At 51.8% G+C, this 13,383-nt stretch overlaps 1 protein-coding gene across 7 annotated transcripts; it reads right to left on the minus strand.

Moving 5' to 3' along the window:
• Positions 1–1,630: 1,630 nt before the first annotated feature.
• Positions 1,631–13,118, minus strand: LOC308468036 (mitochondrial fission factor-like). 7 transcript variants are annotated; one of them, XM_080989966.1, is made up of 7 exons: positions 12,850–13,118; positions 8,422–8,695; positions 7,512–7,681; positions 6,364–6,449; positions 5,850–6,011; positions 3,529–3,607; positions 1,631–2,543 (listed from the first exon to the last, which is right to left on the minus strand). In XM_080989966.1, the coding sequence occupies exons 2-7, from the start codon at positions 8,618–8,620 to the stop codon at positions 2,412–2,414; spliced, it is 828 nt and encodes a 275-aa protein (XP_080846092.1). In that variant the 5' UTR covers positions 8,621–8,695; positions 12,850–13,118; the 3' UTR covers positions 1,631–2,411. The 7 variants fall into 7 exon arrangements, with proteins under 7 accessions (XP_080846092.1, XP_080846091.1, XP_080846094.1 ...); XM_080989965.1 differs by having other exon boundaries at positions 8,422–8,698; positions 12,850–13,117; XM_080989968.1 differs by lacking the exon at positions 12,850–13,118 and adding an exon at positions 12,711–12,731 and having other exon boundaries at positions 8,422–8,698.
• Between the last annotated feature and the right edge of the window lie 265 nt (positions 13,119–13,383).

Here is a 13,383-nt window from a genome sequence, read left to right on the forward strand (position 1 = left end):
TCCTCTCCTGGGGAAAGATGAAAGTGAGCGGCAGTGGCAGCTCAGGCAAAATGCCAGCTGAAGGAAGGGCAGCATGAGAATGTTAAACATGCTTGTCACTTCCCAGATTGGCTGAATAAACAGAGGGGATTACAGAGGGGAAACTGAGGCATGCACCAGGCAGCTCACTCAAGTATGTTGTTTCAGGGCATAACAAGCAGCTCACCTTTAGGCCTCCCCTTGCACTCCCACTTCAGTTCAGGTGGCTGCCAACCTACCTACCTAAAAGGAGCGTGGTCTCTTCTCCCCCCCTCTCTCCCAGCTTCTGTGCTTCTTTTTCCCATAGAGATCCGGCTTCCCTTTGGTGGGATTGTTCCCAGCAGAATCACAGGAAGTGGGGGCACAACACCCCCCGTCCTGAAAAGGTGCTGTTCTCACTTTGCCTGATGTAAGCGACAGTCAGAGACTTACTGGAGAGTCCACCCTGCCCCCTCAAGCAACCACCTTGCGCTACTCATGTCTTCTCTGAAATGCACATCCTTTGGCAACAAATAAACACACCGCCCCAATGGTTAGTGAGGTGGGCTCTGTCAGTCCAGGGGGCAGAGCAAATGGCCAAGGCTCTTCATGGTGGGAGGGGCCAGAGAGGCAGAAACAAAAAATGGACAATCCTCTCCCAACCCGGGGATGCAAGGTAAGGAGAAAGCCCTTGTGCTTTTTTGCCTTGTGCATCAGTGACCAGGAGTTAGGGATGAGCATTGAGGTTGCCACATTCACTGATGATGCCAGTTTGCTCAGGGTGGGAGAAGTTGCAAAAACATCTCTCCAGGCTAGGTGAAAAGGGAGATAAGGAGAGATAAGGAGAGCCGTCTAGGCCAGCATCCTGTTCTCACAGTGGCCTAACAGATGTCTGTGGAAAACCAGGAAGAACGTGAGCACAAGAGCCTTCTCCCCTCCTGTGGTTTCCAGCAACTGGGGTTCAGTGTAAAGAGACCAGAGTCACCATGCCTGGCCCAAATCCTGCCTGTATCTCTTCACTCCCATTTCCTCATGCCAAGATACCATTGTTCCACATATGGACACACCATGCCTGAAGCACTACCACCAACACTCTAGTTAAATCTGCCTGACTGGAACTCAAGAGAAAGCCCTTCCAATTCACACCTGTTCCCTTTCCAAGGCAAAACAATGATATTCACACACACCCCAGCACTGATTCATAAAAGTTTCCCCCATGTGTATGACCTGCCTCACACTGTCACAGCCTCACTCTCCCTATGGATGGGATTCTACCCCCAAGATATAAAGGATGTTGCATTTATGGGGGAATCAACTTCATCAGACCATCTTGAAGAGCCAGTGGGCTTTTGCAGCTTGCTTTTCTCTCATGTTATTTCATGCTCTGTTAATTATTTTGGCCACTGTCTCACTCCAAACTTTGAATCATTTTGCAAGGTTGCAGAGCTGCCCAATTTCCTTGCCAAGCTTGCCCTGCTGTACTTTGTGGAGAGCTGGGAGGCTGAGACATTTGTCTCTCCCTCTGATGCCAATGACTGTGGGCACAATAGGAGCCCAAAGAAACAGACCTTCTTCTGACACCACCCCTCCTTTTCATCACTCACACACACAGAGAGAGAGACAGAGGCAGAAGCTCTTTACCATAAATTTTATTTGAATTTTAGGACACCCAAACTGTTACATACAGGCCCACTGGCCAGGAAACCATCAGAGCACTAAGGAGAACTTGGCATGCGCTGAAGGACCCTGAGAAGCCTTGGAGAAACCCTGGGGTTGTGACCTTCCCAGGGACTGTTTGGCTCAGTCCTACTCCTGTACTTCTATCAGAAGCTGGCCACAAATACCACCCACTGCTTTAAGTCTATTTTACTATAGGATCTGAGGTCCTGAGACTTTCCAGTGATCTCTTCCTACCCTTCTTGTTCCCATCAACCCTCCTGCAGGTGAGAACCTGATCCTTCTCCTTCACTCCCCAACCCTGCCTTAATGGTAACTAGCATTAAGAAGCACACCAACCCACACTTACCCCGAAGCCATCATCTTAAGGCAACTCAACATCCCTTGTATCGGTGAAATCCCATCATCATAACTGCAGCTAGAGCTGCCTTGGACCCCTCCCTAAAGAAAGTATATCACATCATGCCTGGATGAATCACACATATGAAGCCATATTCAAAAGAAAGGTGAGTCCCGACTAAGGAGTAGCTGCCCTCTGGAGGACCCCCAGCCCTGCCCAGTTTCTGGCCTTCCTCCTTCTGCACACACAAGGCACATCCCCTCCAGCCCATTTCCCTTTTGGCTGCAACCCCAAACAAGGAAGCCCCAGGACACCTAGGCAACTGCTCAGTGAAAACTAACAAGCACAAGGTTGACTGCTGGCAGCAAGTCTTGCTGCTTGGAGCAGGGTGGCTTCCTCATCTTTTGTGCCAAAGCCACATGTTGATAAGGCAGGAAGAGGCCAGCACAGAGTAGAACAGCAGCTCCTTCTGGTGCCAGCCCATACGCTGCTTCTCCAGGCGCTGAAGCCGCCCTGTGATCTTCATCAGCTGCAGCCCGGAGGAAAAAAGAGCAACAGAGAGGAGGTCAGCCTCGGGTTGCTATGTGAAACAGAGGCCATTGAGGGAAAAGCTTTGCTGGGAATGACGCAGTAAGAGGGAAAAGCCTCACCAGAGGGAAGGGCAGCAATGCTCAAAGCCCATCCACCGGAACAAGAGGGCAAGCACAATCCCATGCAGGGGGACAAGACAAATACAGTGGTGCCCCGCAAGACGAATGCCTCGCAAGACGAAAAACTCGCTAGACGAAAGAGTTTTCCGTTTTTTGAGTCGTTCCGCAAGACGAATTTCCCTATGGGCTTGCTTCGCAAGATGAAACGTCTTGCGAGTTCTTGCAAGTTTGTTTCCTTTTTCTTAAAGCCGCTAAGCCGTTAATAGCCGCTAAGCCGCTAATAGCCGTGCTTCGCAAGACGAAAAAACCGCAAGACGAAGAGACTCGCGGAACGGATTAATTTCGTCTTGCGAGGCACCACTGTATGTCACTTTCTGTGCTTCCCCTCCCTCCCTCCCCACCCGTCCACTACCCGACCAGATTGCTGATGGGGGCACCAGGCCGAGAACATGCAATAGCCTTGTTAAAATGCCTGCACTGGCTGCCCACCTACAACTGAACCAGGCTCAAGGTCCTGTGTGCCTGAACCCTTCCATTCTAGCCCATCATTGGCAGGAGCGTCATTGGTCATTCTCTGAGTTGGTGAGGCTCTTTTGGCAACAGAGAAAAACTGAGCTGTTACTGTCTTTGGCCCAGTCCTGTGAAACACCCTGCCACTTTTAAATGCCTGCTGAAAATGTCTCTATTCTGTCAAGCTTATGCAGGCAGTTAAGAAGGCATCTTCCCACAGCATCTGATTTCCGATTCTAAGTCTAATAGAGTGTCATGTATAATTGCTGTAAATGGCCCTGGTATTTTTTTTTAAATAAAACACAAAAACAAATAGCAGCATATAAATATTTTCACAAATAAATAAACCATCACCTGCTTCTTCATTGCCAGAGCCTCTGTGGTGCCGAAGTCCTCCGGATAGCTCTCTGAGGCCACACTTTTCTGCAGGGAACTAAAAGGTGGGAGGAGAAAACAAGAGCTTGAGAGAAAATATGGGGACAGCTGATGAGGTGCAGCTGCATAAGAGGTTTTGAAGGGGTGAGAGAGACATGGCGAGTCCCCAAAGCTAGGCCAGCCCAAGACATTTTGTTCAGGTGAGATGGCACCACCCCATGCCACACTGTAGGTACAGAAGATGCACAAGCTGGAGCTGAATTTGGCTTAAACGTTGCTGGAGTGACAGGCTCCACCACCACACCTGAGAGCAGCAAGAGAAGCCGAGGAGGTGCAAAGCAGGTCACACAGACAGCACACTTAGCTCTCCCCTCCGACACCACCTCCCTGTTTCCTTGCTGACCACTGCCAGTCGGTGCCAGTTCTCTGACCGATGAAGTAGTGTGGCCACGTGACACCTGCTGGCCACTTCTCTGCCTACTCATGAGAAGAGCCCTGCTGGGTCAAGCAGGTCTTTAACCTTGGAGTAAGCAGAGGCTTGACAACCATATGTCAGGAGTGCTCTGGTGGTGTTTCCTGCTTGGCAGGGGGTTGGACTCGATGGCCCTTGTGGTCTCTTCCAACTCTTTAATTCTATGATTCTATGATTCTAAGTCAAAGGGGACCCACCTAGTCCAGCCTCCTCTCAGTGGCCAACCAGATGCCACAATGGGAAACCAGCAAGCAGGAGCCGAGCACAAAAGCCCTCCTGTGGTTTGCAGCAGCTGGCATCTGGAAGCACCACTGCCTCTGACCGTGGAGGCCGAGACATCAAATAGAGTTCTCCTCTGGTTAAATGTCTCCATGAGTTTTGAAGCTTTGCTGGTTCTAATGGAGAGGAAGCCTCCCCCTATGGCATAGGATGGTTCTCTGGATGGATGGATGGATGGATGGATGGATGGATGGATGGATTCATCAGGGCCTTTCCCAGCAATCCCAGTATGCATTTGGAAAGGGTGACAATGCAAGTCAGGCCAGGCCAACCAGAAGCAGCATCGCTGCTGGCATCCAGATTGCCAGGGCTGCTGCCTACAACCTGCCTTCTGAGCTCGCTGCTTCATTCTGCCTAGGGAACAAAGGCTGTCAAGGCCAGAAGGCAGAACACCACTCTCTGGTTTCCTCAGGCTTTCTTCCTTCCCCTCCTGTACCTGCACAAGTGTGCCAGTGGCAGACCTTGGGGTCTCAAATCTCAGGTGACCTGTGCAACACCAGAATTTGGCACTCCCTACCACCTCTCGCCTTCCATCCTACGTTATAGTTGTGGTGCCCCTGTGGCCCCAACCCCAGGCTCTGCACCCAGTATGACTGAACTAGTTGGTTATATAGTTACTCATCTCCTTGACATCTGATGGGAGGGTGCTCCACAGGGTGGGTGCCACTACTAAGGAGGTCCTATGCATATAAATAATAAAATTATTTATTACTATTTATTTATCTTGCCTAAGCCCCCACCTTCTCCCAGAGGGCCTAATTTTTTAACGTTTGGTGTCTTTTAGTGTTTTTTGTATTTTGCTGGAAGCTGCCCAGAGTGGCTAGGGCAACCCAATCAGATGGGTGGCATATAAATAATAAAATTATAACACCGATTGTGTGGGCCCAGAGATAACCCACAGGTAGGGGGACCTCTTTAAAAAACAAGGGACAAGCTCCACCTATCCATCCATTGTACAAATAGTGTGCAAGAAGCTCCCGAATTTATCACCAAAGCTTTTCTGAACTGGCCAAGTGATTCATCTTCATGATTTCAACTGGGGTTCACTCGTGAGGCCAGGTCCAAGAAGCCAAAGGGGGAGTGGGAACATTTCCAGGCCTGAAGGGGCAAAACTCCATGACCCTCTTTCTGGCCCTCCCCACAGGGTGAAATAATACAACATAAAAGCCCCCCAAAGTGTGAAAATGTGCTGAAGCATACACATGGGTTGCAGCCCCCCACTCACTTTTGGGGGAGTTTTGGGGTCCTACCTTGGGTCTGAAGGCAAAGTTGTACCCACAAAACTCTTACAATCCCCAGGACAATGGTCTCTTCCTCACCACCTCCAATAATGGAGCTGGAGCTGGCCATGCAGATGTGGAACCCAGGAAAGCAGAGCATAGGCTGGGCTGTGAGCGTGGACATGCCACCAGTGCAAGAAAGAGAGGCCCAGCCAGCTGGAAGCACCCACTGCCAACCAGAGGCACAGATGGTGCACCATACAACCCTCCTGCTTCGCACACATCCCAGCCAGCTGCATGCTGCCCTGAGCAAAGTCGGAGAGAATCACCTGCATTGGGCTTGGCCAGGCTTGCAAAACAGCTGGAACATCTGGTGCCCCAGGAACCACAGCACCTGAAGGACATTCTGCAGGGAGTAGATCCTGCCCTCCGAAGGGAACGGAGGAAGCTGGGGGGTGGAGGAGGCAGGGGGCGGTGCACTTGGCTTCTGCCTGCAGGGGCACAGGGAGACAACCAGAGTGGTCACTTCCTCTGGCACCAGAAGGGAACTTCCTGGCCTCCAGAGCAGCCACAACCTGCACCTTGGTCAGAAAAGGCTCTGCCAGCACCTGCTTTGCCTTGGCACAGCTACCCCAGAAGATGCCACCACCTCCACTGAACATGCCAGGAGCCCTTGGCATGTGTCTGGGGAGACAGGCAGGCTCCCACCTGGGAGGATGGATGAGCAAGGGAGAGAAGCTGCAAATGCCCCTAAAGCCCAACACCCCACCCCTGCCCGCCCCACAAGGGCAGCAGGACACTCAAGAAGGACCTGACCAAAGCCACTCCGCAGCTTTCCCTTACCAGTCTTGCCTCTGGTCGAGAGTTCCCAAGCCCCGGTGAGGATTCTTCGCCAGCGCCCTCTCCTTTCTGGCCCTGCTTTGATGTGCCTGGGTGAGGGGGCAAGAGGCAAAGCTCCAGCTGGGGGGCTAAAGGCAGGACCCCTTTTCCCCAAAAATGGTTGCCCTTAGGCAACGCAGACCGCAGGCAGTCACTCCAGATGCACTTGGAGCTCAGTAGGACAGAGCAGCCTGGCAGGGCACACTATTCCCTAGTGCTGCCACAAAAGGCAACACCACTGGTCACCATCCCTAAGGAGTGCCACCAGGTCTCTTTGGGGGGCCCCCATGGCACATCCACCATGTCACACCAGCCGGCACTGCCAAAGGGTCTGTGCGGCAGACACACAATATAAATCCACACACTAGGGTCTACCACCCCTCCTTACTCCACTTTGCAACCCCACCTACCCCTTTGCCCTCCCTTCCTAACCAATTCCCCCTCCCTTTATGTCTCACCCACCCCCTCTCCTGTCTCCCCACAGCTTTCCCTAAGTTCCACTTCCTTTTAAAGGAGGGGGAAGCAGCTCCACAGAGCACCTTGCTAAATCTCTGCATGAAGTGTCTCCCCCCCAATTAAAACCTGTTGCAGGGCCCCCCATTAAAAAACTTACCTGGCCCTGCCTGTTGTTCCTCACACCGCAGTTGCATGAAGGGAGATTCTCTCCTCAGAGACCCACCTATGCAGGGGTCGGGAACCCCCACCCCATGGGCCAATCTTGGCTTTACAGGGTTTCAAATATGGCCCAAGTGGACATTCCCCATGAGTCATGCCCACCTGCCTTGCACCTGACATCATATATAAGGTGAAGTGAGGGGCAGAGAGAGTTGCGGCCATCAAACAACAACTGAGAGCATCAAAGTGGGAGAGCTGATGGACTGAGGAGCCAAAGTCTGCTGGCTGGCTGCACATGGTTCTTTGAAGTCCCAACTATGGGACTTGGAAGCACCTGGTGCTATTGTGATTTGGGTGGTTGACAGGTGGCCCATGAGACTAGATCCTGACAACTCCACCCCATGGCTCCTTGGGGACCTTTCTGCGAAGCCACAAGATCCAATCTCCGTCCCTCCCAAAACTGCAGCTATTCCCCCAACCTGTCCCGAGCACAGTACCAGCCGTTTGCGCCTTGGGGATCCAGGTCCAGAGATGAAGGTGAGGAAGGGGTGCTCTCCGTAAATGGCTGGCTGGATGGCTGCCTCCAGCAGAGGCTCCTCAAGAATCGGGGGCTGGTGCGACAGCTGGCTAAGGAAGTGAGGCTGGACAGCAGCATTCGTTGTCATTTCTACAGAGGAAGGAAGAGATGAGAGAGGAATGGGGAAGGACCTCCATCTGCCCTGCAAGGCAGCTGATGGCAGGTTGTCCACATAGCCCCACAGATGGAATGTACAATCTCCCTGCAGGGATCAAAAAGGGCTTTTATCCAGAGTCTAGTGCTGGTCCCCACCACCTTGCTGCATACACCTGAGGTTTTCTTGGCAGATGCAGGAATACAGGCAGGCATTTTGATGCTGATGGGATTTTGTGGGTTGTGCTGTGTAAAGCTTGCCTGTGTAGGCAGCACGATTCCCACAATCACCCCCTTGTCTGCATGGACCCAGGGACATCTTCACCTTCGAGCTTCAGCACCAAGTGCTTTTGCCTTCAGACCTTCCCCTACACCAGAGGGGTTGTGTTTTCAGCCCAGTGGCATGTTCCCTTCCAGGAGTGGGTTGGCCAAAGGGTGTGTGACCAATCACACACACCACTCTCCATCCAGGCAAGCAAGAAGACTTGTCACCTCAGTTCAAAGGCACCTTCCAACCAGGAGGGATGCAGAGAAGGGCAGGCAGGAGTTGTGGGAGGGGTGTGGCCTGCAGAGACAGTCCCCTAATGGCCAGGTAAAGCTTTGGTGCATTCAGTTCCCGGAGTCTGGGGTTCCCCATCCCTGCTCTATACAATACCCCAGTGCACAGATGCTGCACAGAAGGGTTCTATCTCATCCACCATCTCACTCCCTAGTGTACAGCAGGCACTTCTCCCTACCTGCCACAAGGATCCTGTCAGGGATGTGCATCTGGTAGGATGGGGGGCAGTCCTTCAGGGTCGCCCCCTGCAGGTCTCCTGCACTGGGGTCCTCTGCCACCTTCAGCCGGTTGGGGACCTGCATCCTTTTGTTGATGGCTTCGGTGAAGCCCAGGTCGCAGGAAGCCTTCTCCAGCTGCATGCTCCAAATGGGCCACATCTGTTCTCTCTTCCTTAGCCCCAGGGGTCAAGGCAGTGGGGGGCAGTTACACTTATGGAGCACGACACCTCCTTCCTGCTAAAACATTAAAAGGGGAAACCAAGATTAATCCCTTCAGAAGGACTGGGTTTCCTATGCATTGGGCAGGGAATCTCACTGACCACATACCTCCTGCTCCTGCAGGCAAAAAAAGCCTATTCAGCGACTACCTTTAAGTGCTCTCAAAGAGATGCTCTCCAGGCTTCACATATGCCTTGGGGGGCTGCTCCTCTCCCTAAAATGGATGTTCGACATGGACGTGAATCCACAGATGGCATATTCTGCCCATGGCTATTGTGGCTCTTGCAGAGAAGAGAGAGAGAAAATGGAGGGGGAAGGAAGTTGCATATGCTCCTTCTATGGTATGAGTCTCTGCCTCTCCGCAATACAGCTCTGGGGTTGCATACCTCTAAACTTACTAGCTAGCAGCATGCCTTGTTGGATTTGACTGCAATCTTCCACAAGCAATGCACACCCATGAGATTGGAGCTGCAGGTCTGAATTTATTGCATTTAGAACCCACCTTTCCTCCAAGGAGCTCAAGGTGACATATGTAGTTCCAATCCTCTGCCCCCTTCCATTTTATCCTCACAACAACCTTGTAAGGTGGGTCACTGGTCCCAATGTCACCCAGTGAAGTTCATATAGCCAAGTGCGGATTTGAACCCTGGTCTCTTCCACATCCTAGACCAAACACTCTAACCGTTGCATCACCACTGGCCTTTATCTATCAAGCTTCACATGGTTTGGGCCCAGCCTTTGCTCAGACGTCTTGGGCTCCAACTTCCATCAGCCAGTATGGCCAGTGGTTGGAGAGGACAACAGCAGTCACTGGACACTATGTTGTTCCCGATCTTTAAGAAAATCAGAAAAGCCCTGTGGCTGGATCAGGCTGAAAGGACCCCCCATTTAGCTCAGCATCCTGTTCTTACAGTGGCCAGTCAGATGCTGCTTATTTCATTATGGCCCCTTCTCTCAAAGGCTGGAGCAGGTAACCAGTGCATCCACACACACACACCCTTGCTCACCTTGCTCTCTCAGACTCTTTGCTCAGGGTGCTTTGGATGCTGCTGGATGCGGTTTTAGGGAGGTTTTTTTCCTTCCAGGAACTTCACTAGAAGCTTTGTTTATGCACCGCTTTTAATAATGCAAACAACCACAAGGCTTGACATGTTAAACAGAGTAAGCTTCAGGGTCAGTTGTGCAGACTGGCAGAAATACTCGTCCAAAATACATTTGCTTGGTAAATAAAAATAAAGAAATTTTAAACCCACAGCTTTGTTCTTTTTATGGGTGCACTGAGAAGGAAGGAGCTCCGAGGCTTTTTCCATCAGAGAGGATGAAAGGAGAGACGAAAATTCAGGTCAGAAGCCTCCACCAGCCTCCTAAAAGCTAGCATCTCCTCTGGAGCCCCTGTGGGGCCTCAGCACCACCACCAATAAGCCCTCCACCCAAGGGCTCCTGCAGCACCCACTTCTCTTAACCCAGCCTCAGCGTGAATGATGCTCGTTCATTCAGCCTGAAACCCCTTCAAGGCTTCTGCTGAGGATATTAGCAGCTCAGGCTGGGCTGCCCTTCTGGGCCCTGCGCTCAACGCTTGAGCAAGCTCCCCCTGAATTGTCTACCCTTATCATATGCAGGGAGCCCAGAAAGAGAAACTCCCCTACAACAGGGAGCAAGAAATAAGATGAATAATACAGCCCAAGGCTTTTGTACAGTTGCAAAAGGAAGCAAGCAAGTACATAAGGAAAGAGCTCTTCTGGCCCCCTCTGGTGGGCTGATGGGAGATTGCAACAGGTGGGAGATACTGTGTATAAGCAGAGTGGGGGGCCAGAGGCAGATTTAGGGGATTCTAACTGGTGCAGTCCCACTGGGCATGGAACCCTGGGGGCGCTGCAACAATGATGTATAATGGAGACCCCAAGGTCCGCCATTTGGGGGGGGGGTAGGCTAGTCAAATTAATAGTGGATAAAGCTGCCTATGAACTGCCCTGAGACCTGCGGGAATAGGACAATATATTAAACAAACAAACAAACAAACAAACAAACAAACAAACAAATCTCTTCAGCATCAGAGGCAGGATGCTGGGGGACTGCAGCAGGAGAGGGCTGCAAATGTCAATCTGGCTTTCCACAGACTAAGTTTTGCTAAAATCCAGTGGTTTTCCCAGGAAAAGTAGGGGCAAACAGAAAACTGCTTGGACCCATGCTTTCTAGGCACTAGACAAGCGGAAGTGTGGATAAACATTAATAATACTACATCCCCCAACAAAGATCTATTGATGTTTGTTTTTAATTATTTTGCTTTTAGTTTGCTTTCAACTTACCATACGTTTTTACTATACACCAGTGTGATACATTTTTGAGACAGTGGCATGTAAATATTATTTATAAATAAATAAGAATCCAACCACCAGGCTCTTGTGCTGTTTAACAACAATAAAGAGAGTATGAAGATCACCTGGCTCTTCTGGTGAGGGCTACCAACCCACAGGCCTCTATTATACCTCTATTCATCTCAGTGAATGAATGCAGGTGGGCTTGTTCCTTCCTGCATCAAGGGCACAGCCTCTTCCAAGCCTCCTCCCTTGGGTCACCTTACTGGCAGAGAAAAGCTGGTGAACCTGTGGCAAAGGGCTGGCTTGGAGCAACAGGCAGTCTTTCTCTGCCCTCAGGAGTTCACAATACAGGCTGTCTGCCAAGGCACAAGGAAACCTAGGTACCAATCAACCCAACAAGGTAAGGAAGGCAAGAAAAGCAATTTCTCCAATGTCTGCCAAAAACAAGAGGACATAAGAAGAACCTGGATATAAGTGGATCAGGCCAAAGGGAGCCCAGGTAGTCCAGCCTCCTGTTCATACAGTGGCCAACCTGATGCCCCAATGGGAAGTCTTCTACAAGAAGGACCCTGAGTGCAACAGCAGCACTCTCCCTACCTGTGGCTTCTAGCAACTGGCTTTCAGAAGCGTCCCTACCTCTGACCATGGTTCAAGAGGAGGATGTCCTTTTGAGCATCCTCAAACTTCTATGGCTGCTGGCCCATGTGGCTTCTCCAGGAGTTGTGTAATCTCTACAGACTAGCCCCCCTGAGCCACACCCAACTACAGGCTGGTGGAGAAAAGCAGCAAAGACTGGAGCCCCCAGGGGAGGGGAGAGCAGGGAGGGATTGCTGCTGGCACAAATCTAGGTGGGCCCCACTGGCTGGGATGCAGAGCCCATATGTTTTGCTTTAGAGAGATGGGATCACAACGAGCTATAACAGAACACAATTTGTTTCTGTCTCCAAAAACTGCTTCTTAATTTCAGTTGTTGGAAACCACGGGAGAGAGAAGAGTGCTCTTGTGCTAAAATTCTGCTTCTGAACTTCCCATAATGGGCATCTGGTTGGCCCCTATGAGAACAGGATGCTGTGCCACTGATCCAACAAGGTTCTTCTGATGCTCTTATGGAACCTTCAGGTCCAGAGGGAGTCTATCTAGATTGCTAAATTCATAGGGGCCTTTGGCCACTGTAAGAATAGGACTAGAGATGGGTCCCTTTTTGCCTTATCCCACAGATGCTCTCCTAATGTTCTTCTGTTGTGTCCTGAGAAAGACTTCTGGACTTGGCTGTTTCCTTGCCAGCAGGGGAAAGAGGCTTTGCCGATGTGCTGAAACAACTTCTCAAAAAGCCAGGAAAGCTTTTACAAAAAGAGGGGGAGAGAGATACAGAGATAACTAAATCCACCACCACCATCACCTCCAACCAGAATGAACCTGAGACGTGATGAAGAACACGCAGGAAGACCATCCAGGTGCGCCAGCGTTCTTCGCGCTCGAGGTAACTCAAAGAAACTTCCGTAGCTAGGAGCAGTCTACCGGAAGCAGTAGGGAAGGCCCACTGACCCACTAGCCCCACCCCCACCCCGGGTTTGAACCAGAGGAGACCTTCAGAAGTTTTGTCCGACAACGCTCGGCCGCTCCAGGGGAGCTCGCAAAGCTAAAGGCTCCTCGCGAGCAACGCCTCGGCAGCGAGCGGCGGCACTCAGCACATGCTCAGAAGCGCCTCCCACCTCGGTATTTGCCTCGGCCTTCCGCCAGAGGGCGAGAGCAGATGCCGGAGGGGCTTGGCCTGCTTGCTGCTTCCCTCCCTTCTCTTTTTTCTTTCTTTATATTTTCCCCCTTTTCTTAACGGGACTTTTTTTGACGCACCTGCTCCTGCTGCTGCCGCCACCGCGGCCAAGCATCCGTCGCCCGTGACGTCGCCCCGCGCCGCGATTGGCTGGGCGCTAACCCGCGCCCCCTGCTCCAGCAGGCTGGCCTGGGCCGGCCGAGCCCGAAATAGCCATGCCCGGGCCGGGTCACTGCAGGCCAAGCGAGCCGCGCGCTCAGAGCCAAGCAACACAACAGGGAGGACGTCTGCAGGCAAGCAGGCAGTCCACAGGCGAGGCTTCTCTCGCTGTTGGGGGAGCTGCTTCACCTGTGGATTTCTGCCTGCCGAGCCACAATAGGCTCCGCCCTCCACGAGGCAGGACTGAGCCGAGCCGCCGTGGGATATTGAAACCTGGCAGAGAATTGGCATCCACGTGCATCTGTTCCCTAATAGCCCTTGTTACTCTAAAAGGAGCCACGGGAAAGCTCCTCCTGCTAAGATCCGCCGCTGCTTCGGGCGGGAGTTAGGCATTCTAGCTATACTGTACTCAGGCGCAATATTGTCTCTCGAATATTCACTAGCATGGAACGCAA

This window comes from Podarcis pityusensis, assembly GCF_964106645.2.
Source record: "Podarcis pityusensis genome assembly, chromosome: Z".
Classification (NCBI taxonomy): Eukaryota; Metazoa; Chordata; class Lepidosauria; order Squamata; family Lacertidae; genus Podarcis; species Podarcis pityusensis.